Below are 16,716 nucleotides of genomic sequence, written 5' to 3' on the forward strand. Positions count from 1 at the left end.
TCACAAGGACTGATGCCATATGGCCTGACGTCACATGGCCTGACGTCACATGGACTGACGCCACATTGAATAACGCCACATGGAATGACACCACATGGCCTGACGTCACATGGACTGACGCCATATGGCCTGACGTGACATGGACTGACGCCACATGGAGTGATGCAACATGGCCTGATGTCACATGGACTGACGTCACATGGACTGACGCCATATGGCCTGACATCACATGGCCTGACGTCACATGGCCTGATGTCACATGGACTGACGTCACATGGCTTGATGTCACATGGATTGACACCACACGGCCTGATTTCACAGGGACTGACGTTACAGGGACTGACACCATATGAACTGACGCCACATGGAATGATGGTACAGTTACTGATTCCACATGGACTGATGCCTCATGGATTGACGCCACATGGCTTAACACCACTCGGCCTGACGTCACATGGAATGACACCACATGGACTGAAGTCACGTGGCCTGACACCGCATGGACTGATGATACAGTTAGTGATTCCACATGGATTGATGCCAAATGGATTGACGCCGCATGAACTGATGCCATATGGACTGACAACACATGGACTGATGCCACATAGAGGGATACCACATATACTGACAACACATGGATTGATGGCACATGGACTGATGTCCCCTGGAATGATGCGACTCAGACTGATGTTACATGAATGGACAATACATGGACTGAGGATACACACGGAGTGGCGGCCATTGTTACTGTGGTGCTTGTGGGGTGGTATGACCTGCAGCCGTGGGTGTGTAAATGAGTGAGAAGATGTCTGACAATCTCTGAACACATTGCCATTGTGATTTTTGTTATGGTGATATGCTGTGCTAATGTACTGCATACTTGTATGTTTGTGTTTGATGCAACTTATTATTGACTCCTAATGCAAATACCTTGGTAAAGAAGTAAAATTGCAGGTACAGCCGCTTAAAAGATAACAACATGATAACTATAGAGAATAAAGAAAAGGCTGAGATATTAAACAGGCACCTTTAATCTGTGTTCACCAGGGACGTGACTTTTCCAGTGATCATTCAACAAGTCAAAAATCAAAGTGTGTCACTTGATATAATTAATTTAACACAAGAAAAAGTACAGCTACCTCTAAGCAAACTAAACATTGACAAATCCCCGAGGCCAGATGACATTCATCCACGGATATTGAGGGAATTTAGCTCAGTAATTGACAGACTGCTATATGTCATCTTATTAGATTCTCTTGTAACAGGGTTGGTGATACAAGGATTGGAGGAGGCTGACGTGGTTCCAATATTTAAGAATTGCAAAAGGTGGATCCAGGCAACTACCGTCCAGTAAGCCTGACATCAGTAGTTTGCAAAGTTTTTGAGGGCATTTTAAGAGATGACATGCAAAAACATATTGCAGAGCATAATATAACAGGAGTGGGAAACTTTTTTTCTGCCGAGGGCCATTTGGAAATCTTTCCCAACTTTCGGGGGATGAACAAAATTATCAACTTGAAAGTTACCCTGCTATATTTGGTCAAGCAATTAATTAACTCACCCCTGCTGTGGTGGATGCAGCTACTTCTATATGGATTGGCTGTGGTGTTAGATGATATTGAACATGTTACTTCTCACAACTGCTTTTCCAGGTTTGTCTCAGTCTGGAGCACAGTCACCTCTTTGTAATAATAAGATTGACATCACATAGAGATGCTGGGGACTGCTGTATATAGATCTCAGGAGATATAGAGGCATATATACATTACAGAAGGGGCGGGGGACATATACATCACAGGAGGGGCCGGGGCTTATAAATCACAGGAGGGGCTGGAGCATCTTTACATCACTGGAGAGGCTGGGGGCATAGATACATCTCAGAAGACACTGGCACATATACATCACAGGAGGGACTGAGACATATACATCAGTGGAGATGCTGGGGCATATAAATAAAAGGAGGGGCTGAGGAATAAACATCACAGGGGAGTCTGAGGCATATATATCACAGGATTGGCTGAGGCATATACATCACAGGAGGGGCTGGGGGCATATACATTACAGGAGGGGCTGTGGGCATATATATTGAAGGAGGGGTTGGAGCATATATATCACAAAAGGGGCTGATGCATAACATAACAGGAGACATTAGGGCATATACATCACAGGAGGGGCTGGGGAACAGTTTTCACTGGGAGGCATAGACAACACTGAAGGGTACAGACAGCATTGGAGGGATACACATTACTGGGAGGCATAGAAATGTCTGTGGAGCACAAACAGACCTGGGTGGACAAGAGTAGCATTGACGGGTAAGGACAGCACTGGGGGAGCTTGGACAGCACTGGGGGAAACACAGACAGCATTGGGAGGCAAGTACAGCACAAGGGGTCACAGATAGCACAGGGGGAGCATAGACATCACTAGGAGGGCACAGACAAAGCTGAAGGGCATGGACAACACTGAGAGAGGACAGACATCATTAGAGGGGCACAGACAGCGCTGGAGGGCACTGACATCACTGGGGGAGAGCTAACATCATTATGGGGGCACAAACAGCGCTGGGGGCATGGACAGCGCTGGGGGGGCAAGGACAGCACTAGAGGGCAAGGACAGCGCTGGGGGTTGTAGAGCACGGGAGTGGCACACAGCACTGGGGGTTGCACAGTGCACTAGGGGTTTCACACAGCTCCAGGAGGCATGTACAGCACTGGGGATGGTAAGATTGCTGGTCTTCTTTTATGGGACGATAGCGCATCGTGCACTAACATTGTCCACAAGGTATGTCCACACACTGGCACTGGGCAGCATGAATGCACACCTAATGATATGCACATGCAGCATTCAGTCGAGAACGCTGTGTGCGCATCCTTGCTGCACACGTGGGGGTTTAAAGGGCCAGCAGCTGGCAAAATGCGTCTGCAAGTCCGAAGACTGCAGTTCCCTGGAATCTTCCCAGGAGCCGCAGAAAAGAGGTTCCCCAACCTGCAATATAATAACTGACAACCACCATGGATTCATGAAAGCTAAAGTTGTTCATGAAAGTTGTGTCTAATGCGGGCATTACACGAGGCGATAGATTGTGCGATATGTCGTCGGGGTCACGGTTTTCGTGACGCACATCCAGCATACCGCACGACGTCGTCTCGTGTGACACCTCCTAGAGACGCAGTAACGCTCACAAATCGTGAGTCGTGTACTCGTCGCTAGGTTTCATAAAATTGTTTAATTAAAATAGCGGAGGTTGTTCATCGTTGACGTGGCATCACACGTTGCTCCATGTGACACCACGGGAACGATGAACAGCAGCTGTACCTGCCTCCCGCGGCACCCGACGGCTTAATGGAAGGAAGGAGGTGGGCGGGATGTTTACATCCCGCTCATCTCCGCCCCTCCGCTTCTATTGGCCGCCTGCCGTGTGACGTCGCTGTTACGCCGAACGTCCCGCCCACTCCAGGAAGTGGACGTTCGTCGTCCACAGTGAGGTCGTCCGGAAGGTAAGTATGTGTGACGGGGGTTAAACGAGTTTGTGCGCCATGGGCAACTAATTGCCCATGACGCAAAAACGACGGGGGCGGGTACGATCGATTGTGCTATCGCACAATCTATTGTCTCGTGTAAAGCAGGCTTAACCAACCTGTTGGGGTTCTGTGAGGGGGTAAGTGCAAATTTGGATATTGGTAATGCCGCTGATGTGATTTATTTGGACTTTGCAAAGGCATTTGATACTGTACCACATAATAGCCTTATACTGAAGCTCCAGAAGCAAGGACGAGGGGAAACTATATGCAACTGGGTAAGGAAGTGGCTAAAATATAGGAAACAAAGAGTCGTCATAAATGGTGCATTGTCTAAATGGGACCGCAGGGATCTATGCTGGGAGCAGTGGGGACAACAGGGATCTGTGCTAGGACCGATTCTTATTAATCTCTTTATTATTGACCTTGTGGATGGGATTGATAGTAAAGTGTCAGTCTTTGCTGACGACACCAAACTATGTAGGATATTAAAAACTGACTTTGATAGTACAATATTACAAAAAGATCTGGATAAGATGTCAGAATGGGCAGATACTTGGCAAATGAGATTTAATGTTGATAAATGTAAAGTAATGCACCTAGGACGGAGTAATCCTATAGCTGCGTATACATTAAATGGAAGTAAATGGGGGACTACAGAATCGGTAGAAGGACTTGGGTTTTCTGGTTACTCATCTTGACAACCTGGGCATGATCTAGAAGGAGCATGTGTGTTAGGTAAAGTGGCCTGAACTAGAAAAGTGGCAAGAGCAAAGCCCTAGCAAGACATTAAGATTTGCTCCTCTGACCCAGAATTTTTGAGCCCACAGCATGTTCCCTTATCAATTTCAACTTACCTACTTTCCTCAATCGTGGAAGGTTATGCGGGATCAAGTGAGTTACGTGATGTGGCATAAACCAGAAAGGGGCAGGCACAGAATTATACATAGATTACTTAGATTTTCTACTGTGGCCTCAGTTTTGTTGGTGCCACTTAGGGGCTGTGTGACGCTCTGGCAAAACCAAGTAGTCACAGATGACTGCACCTCCACCAGGATACAGGAATTGCCTCCTCCTTGGAATTCCACCAACACACCACACACAGGTAACACCAGCCACAAAAGCCTAGTCACCCCCCCTTAGCCAATAGGGACATACCAGTGGGCGGGACCAGGCGGATGGGAGCGCCCACCTAGGGTGTCAGGGGAGGGGACACGTCAGTTAGTGTGGAGACACAGACAAGTGGAGTTGAGTGGAGGCTGTGAAAGGGAAGTGACAGTGACAGTCGAGTGGTGCTAAGCAGACAGTGAAGTGTAGTCAGGGGTCGGAGCCCTTGGACTATGGGAGCACCTGCAGAGACAAGGTGGCAGACGGCAGAGCAGGGCCACAGGCGATGGAGATTCGGTCGTGGGAGATCTAAAGTGGACTGGGGCAGGGTTGTAGCTCGCCGGTACCGACAGCGGGAACCCGGTCCGGAGGCCGTGCACAGACGGGGTACCTGGACTCTAGGACGAGGCAAGCTTCAAGCCCCTTGTTAATTGACCAGCCGGGGACAAGGTTTCAGGCTTTGTCCCAAGAGCAGCCCAGAGAGCGAAATGGAAGCCCAACGCGGGGGATAGGGTGTCCGCCAGAACTCACTGAAATCCCAAGGGTCAGATTTCGCGGGTAACAGCTCCCAAGGTACACAAAACACCAGGAGCGGATTTCTCCTGTTCCACACGGGTTAAATCAACACACGAGAAACACGAAGGAGCACAAGGAAGGGCCCCTGCCCTGTCAGCCCGTGTGCGGGACCAGCACACCCCTCGAAAGGCTCCCGGCATCCGGCTTTGATTTACTACAAGGACTCTGTGTGAATTACTACCACTGTGAGTACACCGGTACTATCCGGTCCATTACCATTGACTGTCCTCCGTTACCCTGCACCATCCAACGGGCCCCGGGACTACACCTCCCCTATCCATGGAGGGGATTCCACCTTGCTTCCCCACTCCATCGGCTCCGGACGCCCCATCACCAGGCAGCGGTGGTGCTACCAACCTTCACCGCAACCCACGGGTGGCGTCACTGACAAAGACTTTATCTCCTGTAAATACTCCCCTTTATCACGTTGTGGGTGGCGGGCTGTTGCACGAGCCCCGGATCCGGCTGCCACTCAAGCCCCCAGCCAGTGCCTCGGGTAACCTCTCCCGGACGTGAACGGCCAGCCCTGCCCGACACAGCTGGGGTATATTGATATTTACCACGTGTCCCCCATGTTACAGTACATACCTACATACATACATACATACATATTTAGAGGTACATAGAGCTCATGAGACTACTGTAGATCATCTGGAACCATGGGGACTCCATGTGCTGTCACACAGGCTGTTCTCTATATTTTACAGTATGCATGAGGCTTCTGTTACACTGTACAAAGGGCTGGTAAGACGTAGTACAGCATATTCTCCACTAGGTGGCAGCAGAGTAGTGAAGGAGAGTCAAAGTAACAATGTAATAGAAAGAAGGCTGAAGTACCGCAGAGTAACTTCAGCAGGCAGTTCACAGGCGAACCACCAGGGGGCAATAGAGTAGTCAAGCAGTCAAGGTCTAGCCAGGAAAGTCAAGTCACAGCAAAGGGAGGATCAAGATCAGGTCAGAAAACAGAGCTGAAGTTTGATGCCAGCAGATCAGGTATGCAGAGGGAAACACAAAGCGCACAGGGAACAGAAGACAAGACTGGAGGGTGAGGAGACACAAACACGGGAAGGAGGATGAACCAGGATGGGTAAACAACTGACAGGAGCGGGAAGTCAGGGACTGGGACAGACGGACAAACGGGGAGGTTACAGGTCAGGGCATGGTAACAAGGAGTCAGATCAAACAGGAAATCTCACCAGAGCCAGTCACAGGCTGCAGAGCAAAACTATAACCGGCACAGGAATGCAGGTGCAGTGACCAGATATATTGTCTCCTGAAACCAGAACGAGGCTGATGGGAGTTAACCCCTGACATAACCAGGCCGGATCTGGGAAACTCTGGAGCGGGGAATACCGATCTAGGATCATGACAGCTTCACATCCAAAGATATACGTAAGACTCACCTGATCCACATGTGACGCTGCAGTCTGACCAGATCCCATACTTCCAGATATAAACACTCTCCACCTCATTGTCCGAGCTGGCGTCTTTCTGTATGATATATTCATATATAACCCCGGGGTTGGCTTCCTGAAACAGAAGCTAAATGCATACAATGTATCAAGATCTGATCCACAGGCTTATATCCAGTATATAATAAATCATCTGGATGATTTCTGAAATATTTGCATGAACATATAGGTCTCTGGGACATTAAATCTGTTGCTTACACATAAAGAGATACAATAAGATTCTAATAATCTGCAGGGGGAGCTCTGGAGCTTATTGTATACACTGTTATCATTGACCTCAATAGTATAGTCAGTATTCAGTGAGCTCTTAAGCTCTCCCTAGTGGTGGCTGCAGGCGGACAAGATTGTATCATTTAACCCTATGTCTATGCGTAAGATTTGGAGCTCTGTATCAGATATAATTACTACAAACATATATTAAAGCACAGAATTTTATACCTAAAAATGACATGATGATAAAAGGTAACAGTTCATACTAAAGGTTTCTTATATGATTATATAAAATCACTGCTTTTTTTTTTTAGAGAAACAGTGTTAAAATCAAGTAATTGGAGATGAGTTGCAATACCAGTTGCTGCCTTTAGGCAAGGGTGGCGCTGTTTCTGAAAAAAACACAGCATTTGAGGTGACCACAGCTGCCAATACTTGGCTGGAAAGGTTTCGCTCCATTCATTGTGGTGTCAATACTATGTCCAAATCAGCCATGCACACACCCATGTAACCTCTTGGTTGTAAGAAGGAGATCAGCAGCTGTAAATATGGCACTGTTATAGGATACCATCTTTGCCATAGGTCTAATGTGTCAAATCCCGTCATCAATTGTAAGTGAAGTATCGAGGAGTATCAGCAGCTCAGCCATCATCCCGCCAATCACCCAAGATCATGGTGCTCAAATGTCTCCTATCCTCTGTTGTATGATTCTCTACTGAGTTCCTATTGCCTCTGGAAGTGACAACAGTATAAGAACTGTGCACCCCAAACTTCACAAGGTTTTCGTGGTGTAGAAGCTGCACAAGCCTAAAGGGGGCTTTACACGTTGCGACATCGGTAACGATATATCGTCAGGGTCACATCATAAGTGACGCACATCCGGCACTATTAGCGACATCGCAGCGTGTAAAACCTAGGAGCGACGATCAACGATTGAAAAATCGTTAAAAAAACAGTGATCGTTGACACGTCGCTCCTTTCCTTAATATCGGTGCTGCCACAGGTACGATGTTGTTCGTCGTTCCTGCAGCACCACACATCGCTGTGTGTGACACCGCAGGAACGACGAACATCTCCTTACATGCGTCCACCGGCAATGCGGAAGGAAGGAGGTGGCGGGATGTTACGTCCCGCTCATCTCCGCCCCTCCGCTTCTATTGGCGTGACGCCGAATGCACCTCCCCCTTGAAGGAGGGATTGTTCGGCGGTCACAGCGACGTCGCTGCACAGGTATGTGCGTGTGAAGCTGCCGTAGCGATAAAGTTCGCTACGGCAGCGATCACCAAATGTCGCTTGTACGACGAGGGCGGGTGCTCCCTTAAGAGGAGTATGCTCAATGCCAGATGGCAGCTGGAGAGGTGTAAAGCACATCATGACTTGAGTAGTGGAAATAAGTTTTTTGGAGTGATGGGTTTGATTTTACTAACTGTCAGTCAGCTAATAAATAAATCTGTGTTTGCTAGGTTCTTGAGGAATGATACCGACCACAATGCCTAGTGTAACATGTTGTAGAGAAGGGTATTAATACAGAGCAGATATTATTGGGCTTGACCCTTTTTTTCCCTAACAGTGTACCCAAGTACCCATAACAAGCTTCAAAAATACATCGCAAGTGGCTGCAGCCCATCCCATATATTTGGGATAACCTGAAATGCCAACCAAGAGGCAGATCTTCTACCCCAACGTCAATGCCTGACCCCACAAGTTCCCATAGACACCACAATATCTTCTGGAAAGCCTTCCTAAAAATGGGTCCCAACTCTATGATTTTGTATTGAGACTTTCAACAAGTTCATATTGGTGTTTTTGTCAAGGGTTCCCATACTTTTGACTATATAGTGTATATGTCAATGGAAGAATGGGGCACAATGTTTGACAGTTGACCAGGGCTCGATTCTCTGTACTATGTGTGGCGACTCAGCATTTGGCTACTTGTGTGGGGGGTGAACTGTTCTGATTTAGGCCAGACGTATGTTTCCTTTGTTTGTTAAATCAAGAGAAGTTAGTCATTGTCTCTTGCCAGACTGATTGGAGCCCTATTGTCTATAAATGTGTATTCCCACAGCCCTACATAGTTTAGAGGTCAATTATACAGTTGGATTGAACTTGTGACCAATGAGAGAGCAGCCATCTCCAACCAATCCTGTAAGGGAACTAAGTGGTATAAAAGGGCCTTGCTTCTGTCACCAGGGCAAGATTCTACATGAGCCCAGCTGAGAAGCTTTGGTTCCAGCTGGGGGAATCCGATAACTGCTTCACTTGAGATATTCTACATTACCTGATCCAAGGAGCTACGGTTCCAGCTGGGGGAATCAGAGAACTGCTTCACTTGAGATGTTCTATATTACCTCATCCGAGGAGCTATGGTTCCAACTGGGGGAATCGCAGAACTGCTTCACTTGGGATATTCTATATTACCTCAGTCGAGAAGCTACAGTTTCAGCTGTGGGGAATCGTAAAACTGCTTTACTTGGGATATTCTATATTACTTCAGCCGAGGAGCTACTGTTCCAGCTGAGGGAATCGCAGAACTGCTTTACTTGGGATATTCTACATAACCTTAGCTGAGGAGCTACAGTTTCAGCTGTGGGGAATCGCAGAACTGCTTCACTTGGGATATTCTACATAACCTTAGCCAAGGAGCTATGGTTCCAGCTGTGGGTTATCACAGAACTGCTTCACTTGGGATATTCTATATTACCTCAGCTGAGGAGCTACGGTTCCAGCTGAGGGAATTGCAGAAATGCTTCATTTGGGATATTCTACGTAACCTTACCCGTGAGCTATGGTTCCTGCTGTGGGGAATCACAGAACTGCTTCAAGATTTATTCTACATGATTTCAGCCTAGGATCCATGGTTCCAGCTGAAAGTCCAAGAATTTGCTTGGAGAATCCAGTTTGGGACTACTCGGTCAGCTTCCTAAGCTTGCCACTATCTCTTCTCAGTGGGTGCCCACCAAAAGTGGGGTGCTGCTGGACTGTGATAGTTAGCCCTGGAAACCACAAAGTCATGAAGATGTCACACACCCACCAGTTGTGAGGACAGCCAGGCCACTGACCCTCGTGTCTCCACACCATGTACAAACATCTCTAATGGCTTCCAGGGATAATGTTTCCTCTGCTTATAGAGGAATGCGCTGGTTTCGGTGAGTCTCCGATGATTATTCCATACATGTCGCCACTAAAACCTTGAACACATTTATAAAAACCAAAGCACATATAAAAATCCCCTTCAGCTGCCACCACTTCAGCAGCTCAAGCATTTCATTTCTGTCTGCAGGAATACCAATGAGCTGCGTATTCCTGATCCCATCATGTAATGTTTTATTAACCTGTGGTGTAATAAAGGAACATCTGAACCTACAATTGTATGTAAAGCAATATCCGGTCGTGTCACACAGAAGTCTCCTCCGTGATTGTACTCATCTCATGCTTTCCTGTAATTACCTGGAGCCAGATGGACTCGTTGGTGGGCCCTGCGGCGGTGAGGTTCTCCAGATCTCCGCTCCTCTCGTAATGAAACGTCGTCCCGGCCAACTTGAAATCTCCAATCCATTGTATAATGAATCCGCCGTTCAGGTAATATTTCTCAGGGTCTTCGCTTCTTATGGCGAGGAAATTTCCTGCAGCGGCGACTTCTTCTATTTTTATGGCTCTGGCGCCTTTTGGAATTATCCCAATATCAATATATCCTGAGAGAAGAAAACGAGAGAGGTTCAGAGTGTCCAAGGGAAGGGACATTTCTTATACGATCACTAAATGATTACATTTCTGAATGATCCTATATAGAACGTCATTATTATAGTTCTGGGCAGTGTTTATGCAATATGTATTTTCCACTGCAAAAATTCAAGGCTCTGCAGCAGATCTAGGCAAAGTGTGGATGGGTGGGATGGAAATAGTGGCATATTGCACCACTTCATGAATACAGTGGTGGAGGATAGAGTGACTGAGTCTCTGCACAGCAGGCGTAATGACTAGGGATGATTGAGCACCCTAATATTCGCTTTGTCGAATAGCCGGCGAATACGTCACCGCTATTCGACTATTCGCGAATATTCGATGCCCAATGTAAGTCTATGGGAAACCAGAATAATTTCACGTTGGACCTAGCGGCGAGCTATGGTGACTGGGAAAAAGGCAGAAACAGTACGGGCTCAGCCTGTAGAAGGTCTCCCTCTTTCCCTTTCTCTCTCAACCTCGACATGTGTTGACTGGCTGGAGAAGAGGCGCCAGGAAGTCAGAAATGAAACTGAAAGTATCGGAGCGAATGCAGTTTTATTCGTCAGATACCGAATGGTGCGAATAGCCTGTTATCCGTCGGATACCGAATAGTGGCGAATACATTCGCTCATCCCTAGTAATGACGTCAATAGATTGCCCCTGCTGCGTGGTGCCTCAGTCTGTATAGTGTATAGATCGGAGCTGTGGGGGCATTATATTGTGTGTAGGGGTTGTGGGGTGCACTCTACTGTGTGAGGGGTCATCATACTGTGTGGAGGAACACTGGGGTTATCCTACTGGGGTGGAGACGTCATACTGGACAGCACGGTGGCTCAGTGGTTAGCATTGCAGTCTTACAGCGCTGGGGTCCTGGGTTTAAATCTGTCATGCGGTGTTCAGGTCCAGACTCATTAGGTGTCACGGTGGGGTCAGGCTCTGTTCACTCTGCAGAAACTGGCAGGCAACCTGATGTATCCTATTTGTTCAGCTTGAGCTGGGCATCGGCTGTTTCATGTGTTTTGTTCCTCAGTCCTGCAGGAATTCCTGCTGACCTAGGGACGTCTGCTAGGCGTTTAGGTTGCTAATTACCAATCACAGTTGTCACACCCTGGAATTTGCTACACAACGCTGATTATAGCTTCAGCTTAGCGCCAGTGATTCCGGTTTTCGTGGTGTTCCAGTTCATGGTGCTCTGTAGTAGCTATTTTGAATTGTGTGGAAGTTCCCCTGTTGTGTATTTACTTCCTTATTTTTTTTTATTCCCTTGTACACGTATAGTCTCTCCTTTGTGTTTGAGTGCAGTGTGTACAAGTTTTCATTCTCCCTTATCTGTGTTATTTCTGTAGGGGTTTGATACTGTGTTTCCGGCCTCCCCCAAGGGTGGGGGAGAGGGGGAGTAAGATCAGGGCTTGGACAGGAGTCAGGGTCATCTTGGGGGCTCAGACCTGGTTACCATCAAGCCTACCTCTGAGATAAGGGACAGCGCAGGGTCTCAAGTCTTAGGGCCAGCTTAGGAGCCCCTGATCTGTCATTTCATACCCCGTGAAACAATCCCAACAAGGACAGTATCTGTAAGGAATTTGTATTCTCTCCCCGTGTTTGTGTTGGTTTTATCTGGGTTCTCTAGTTTCCTCCCACACTCCAAAGACATACTGATAGGGAATTTAGAATGTGAGCCCCAATGGGGACAGTGATGATACCTGTAAAGTGCTGTGCAATTAATAGCACTATATAATTGAGTAAAATAAATAAATACTGTGTGGGGAGTGCCTGGAGGTATCATACTGTGTGTAGGGGCTATGGGAACATCTTTTTGTGTAGGGTGAGCTTTTAATCTAGGTACATCTATACTTATTAATATACTTAAAGGGGTTCTCCAAGAATCTAATAAAATGGCTCCCATCACGTAATACAAACAACAGCCTTTCATGTTTTAGGAGAGTCTGAGGTCTGAAGAAACAGAGCTCCTGAGGATCTGTATTGTAAACACAAATCCCATCGAGACTTTCTTTGACTGACTAAGCATGTTAGATTGACTCTAGAGAAAAAAAAATCCTTTGTGCTCAGTCAGCCAAGCAGAAACTGTACTTCTTCTCCTGTTACAGCCCTTCTCTAGCAGCTAACCGGTAATGGTGCTTTCAATACAGCTCCTCTATCAGTTGAGACACAGGTCAATGGAGCTGTTTCTACAGACTAATACGGGAGTAGGTCAGGCTGCTGTTTGAATTACATGATGGGGCAATTTTAGGACAGTCTTAGACAACCCCTTTAAGGCTGAAAAACAGGAATAATCTAAACTTAAAAATAAGCAGTAAATTATATGGTTTAAATTAGCTCCTGATAAGAATACATACTGTAAGTCTGATTACCAACCTGGTGCTGTAATTGCTTTTCAAAGCCTTATTCCCTTAAAAAAAAATATTGCATTTTTGTCATTTCCATTAAGGGATTATTTTTGTATGAATTTGATGGGTAAACGTAGTCACACCCCATTTTGATGCTTTGAATTGGCATGAAAACGCCAAAAGTCGCAACCATTTTGCATGGTTCTTTCTCCATCTGAAAAGGCTCATTGGATAAGAGGTGACCAGCTCCTTAAATCAGTGGAAGCTCAGTGACTTATTGAAGGGGATCTATATTATTTAGACTTTACTTGGTGGTCAAACGGTTAAAAAGTTGGGATCGAGATTCTTCTGATTTCGACCTCTACAGAAGGAGCTATGTGGTCAGGTGGAGAAAACATCCGATGACGTCATGGTCTAGCCACCGGACCACTGCAGCGAATGTCGGACCCCAGTGTCATGACAAAGGATCAGTGACCTTCGATGATGCTGGATCCACGGGGTGACAGCCAGTGACTATGGGAGACTCCAAGCTCCGGCCAGGATTGTGTTTATTTCGGATAACCCCTTTTAGGAGTTAATGTTATAACTGACATAAATAATTTACACAAAACCTCTGTGAATTGTTGTAAACTTCATCTCTCAAGCCAAGTAGAAAAATAATTACCAAATCCTTCACTTTGATGGAACGTTTTCCTGACTGTCTGGCAGCTCGAACCGTCTCCCAGGCATATTCCACATCGGTCCTCGGTGGCATTGGAATTTATTTCATAGTCGCAGCCCACGCTCTGCAAGAAAGACGTTACCGTGAGAGGTAGATACCTCTGAAGTACAATCATACAAGAAAAGAAAGAAACAGGTGCTCAACTGAAACCTGGCGGCACCGCTCCTGGCAGAGTTTGGCACCTCTTGTGTTTCCTACTGAAGAGCTGGTTGCAGGATAATCCAACCCAATCCAACCCACTGCGTGTCCCCAGTCATAATGAAGAAGACTGAAGATAGGATATGGATTTACTGATATCCGTAAAAGAGTTTTATTTTCAAGTCTAGATAGTGAGCAGAGCTGGTGGAGACCCAATAACCCATGGGTAAAGCCCCCAAGGCACATTAGTCTACCGATATCAACAAGTTCAGCCGGGAGTGTACTGTATATGATTGTCAGGGGGATAAGGATCCAGCGTGTTCGATTTAGGACTGCTGAACGTTGCCTTCTCTAACGGATAAGCATCCGACACATGTTTGGCAGACGCTCTCTGGTGGAGAAGGCGGGGGCACTCATCCGAATGAGGAGTCCACAGAGAGAGTTACTGGCCAAAAGTTATCTAAAGTGTACGGGGTCTTTATACCACCTAAATTATCAAAGATCAGGGGGCCGTGCATGCACATCATTTGCTCTAATGAAGTCTATGGGGGGCGGGGCATCAACTTACACATCAAGGTAACCACACAGATGCACGCCCACTTTACACTTATTGTCGGCTAGGAAGGGTCACCAAATAGAGACCTGGGGATCTCCATTTTCCCAATAGATGGGGCCCCAAAATTGACTAGCGATTATGGGAAAAGTAATAAATAAATTCTGGGTGAGGTAGATAGCCCAATGGGCTCCATGTGAACGAAGAGGTAGTGTACATGAGGGACCACCCTCTATTTACTGTTTATAGGACTAGGGGTATACTTCAGATCCCAAAGACCTAGGGAAAAGAATAGAGTGGAGGTCACTCATGGGCACTAGTATTTCTTTCACTTGGACCTCATTCTCATTGGGGGTCCCAGCAATCATATATTTATGGATAAGTAAAAAATTATGTTTGTGGGATAAGCCTCTCTAGGATCTGACCTGAATAGCGAGGATGGATGGTGAAGAGTATTTGTAATATTCCCCATGTGCTACAACTATATTCTTGGAGGAATTGAGTGGTTCCTAATTTTACCATAGTCTGTATATATTCCAATTATGGAGGGAAACTGATCTGTAAATGGAATGGGTCTTATTCATATTCTGCAGCTTAGCTTCTATAGAAGTGAATGTGATCAAAGCTGCAGTACCTAAAAATGGCCACTACACATCATATCGAGCTGTGCTGTGAACATTTGGCCCCTGAGGGACCTACAAACAGCTGATCGTGGAAGTGCAGGGTGCTACTGATGTAATGATCGATCCTAAGGATAGGTTTTCAATTTTAGAGTCTTGGATAATCCCTTTATGGATAATTGAAGGCTAAGCTTCTTAAAACTTGTGGAGTACCTCCAAATGTATAAAAATGTGACGTTTATATAAATATTATCATTCATTTAAGAATACAGGATACTGAGAAATAGTCAACTTGACTGGTCAGATCTTCTACTGAAGTTCCGCCCCATGGACTCCTTTAGAGATGGACACACCCCATGGACTCCTTTAGAGATGGATGGACACATCACATGGACTCCTTTAGAGATGGATGGACACATCACATGGACTCCTTTAGAGATGGACACATCCCATGGACTCCTTAAGAGATGGACACACCCAATGGACTCCTTAAGAGATGGACACACCCAATGGACTCCTTTAAAGATGGATACACCCCATGGACTCCTTTAGAGATTTACACACCCCATGGACTCCTTTAGAGATGGACACAACCCATGGACTCCTTTAGAGATGGACACACCCCATGAACTCCATTAGAGATGGACACACCCCATGGACTCCATTAGAGATGGACACACTTCATCGACTCCTTTAGAGATGGGCACACTCCATGGACTCCTTTAGAGATGGACACACCCCATGGACTCCTTTAGATATGGACACACTCCATGGACTTCTTTAGAGATGGACACACCCAATGGGCTCCTTTAAACAGGGACCCACCCCATTTACTCATTTAGAGATGGACACACCCCATGGACTCTTTTAGAGATGGAAACACCCCATGGACTCTTTTAGAGATGGACACACCCCATAGACTCCTTTAGAAATGGTAACACCCCATGGACTCTTTTAGAGATGGACACAATCCATAGACTCAAACTGAAAATTGTTGGAAAAATGGGTCTAAAAAAATTAGAGAACTCATGTAAATGAATAATCTAAAACAATACCATGGAACATCAAGAAGTAACTATGAACTGTTTCATTTCAGCGCCCTGTCTAGAGGGCTGATGGGGTTCCCAGTAATGAGACCCCAGTAATCAGCAGGTTATTGTCCATCTTTTGGATCAGCACTAACTTGCTCATATGGGAATAATTATTTATGGATCCAGTGACTGTAACTGGGAGTGGAGTAATCTCACAGTGAGAGGGTTAATAGAGCAAGTGGACGAAGCTCCAAAGTGCCCTGTGACCACGCACCAGTTTATTATGAGCCGGTTTGGAGAAATATGAAATGAAGGACGGAGCGATGAGAAGAGGAGCTCTTTAATGAGATTAATAGCTGTAATCACTGATGCTTGAAATTGCCTATGTTACATGACTTGTTAATAACGGCATTAGTATTCCACGGTAAGAGGTAACGACCTTTGCGCCCATGGACAACGGCCGGATACAGGAGACCCTGCCGTCGTGTCTTTTGTGAAGTAAAAAAGGAACTGGGCAGTTTTTAGGATTTATAGTAATATTGCGGCTTATTAATGTTGCTGTCGGAGATCCCACATAAATAGATGGTGCCGGATTCAGACTTTCAAACACATCGTCTACGCATCGCTGCTATAAAATTCAATGTGGCCTGTTATGGATTTATTGGAGTAGAAGACTTTCCAAACTCTGGTACAGTGCCTTGA

The 16,716-nt window shown here is 46.3% G+C and overlaps 1 protein-coding gene across 1 annotated transcript in view; it reads right to left on the reverse strand.

Annotated features, from left to right (window-relative positions):
• ADAMTS12 (ADAM metallopeptidase with thrombospondin type 1 motif 12) overlaps nt 1–16,716 on the reverse strand; it is a 182,468-nt gene that overhangs the window by 109,021 nt on the left and 56,731 nt on the right. Inside the window, exons 9-11 of the mRNA XM_075330036.1 lie at nt 13,616–13,736; nt 10,331–10,575; nt 6,605–6,743 (exon numbers count right to left, since the gene is read on the reverse strand). Of these exons, the coding sequence (XP_075186151.1) occupies nt 6,605–6,743; nt 10,331–10,575; nt 13,616–13,736 (505 nt within the window). The remainder of the gene's footprint in view (nt 1–6,604; nt 6,744–10,330; nt 10,576–13,615; nt 13,737–16,716) is intronic.

The sequence above is a fragment of the Anomaloglossus baeobatrachus genome, chromosome 1 (genome assembly GCF_048569485.1).
Source record: "Anomaloglossus baeobatrachus isolate aAnoBae1 chromosome 1, aAnoBae1.hap1, whole genome shotgun sequence".
NCBI lineage: Eukaryota > Metazoa > Chordata > Amphibia > Anura > Aromobatidae > Anomaloglossus > Anomaloglossus baeobatrachus.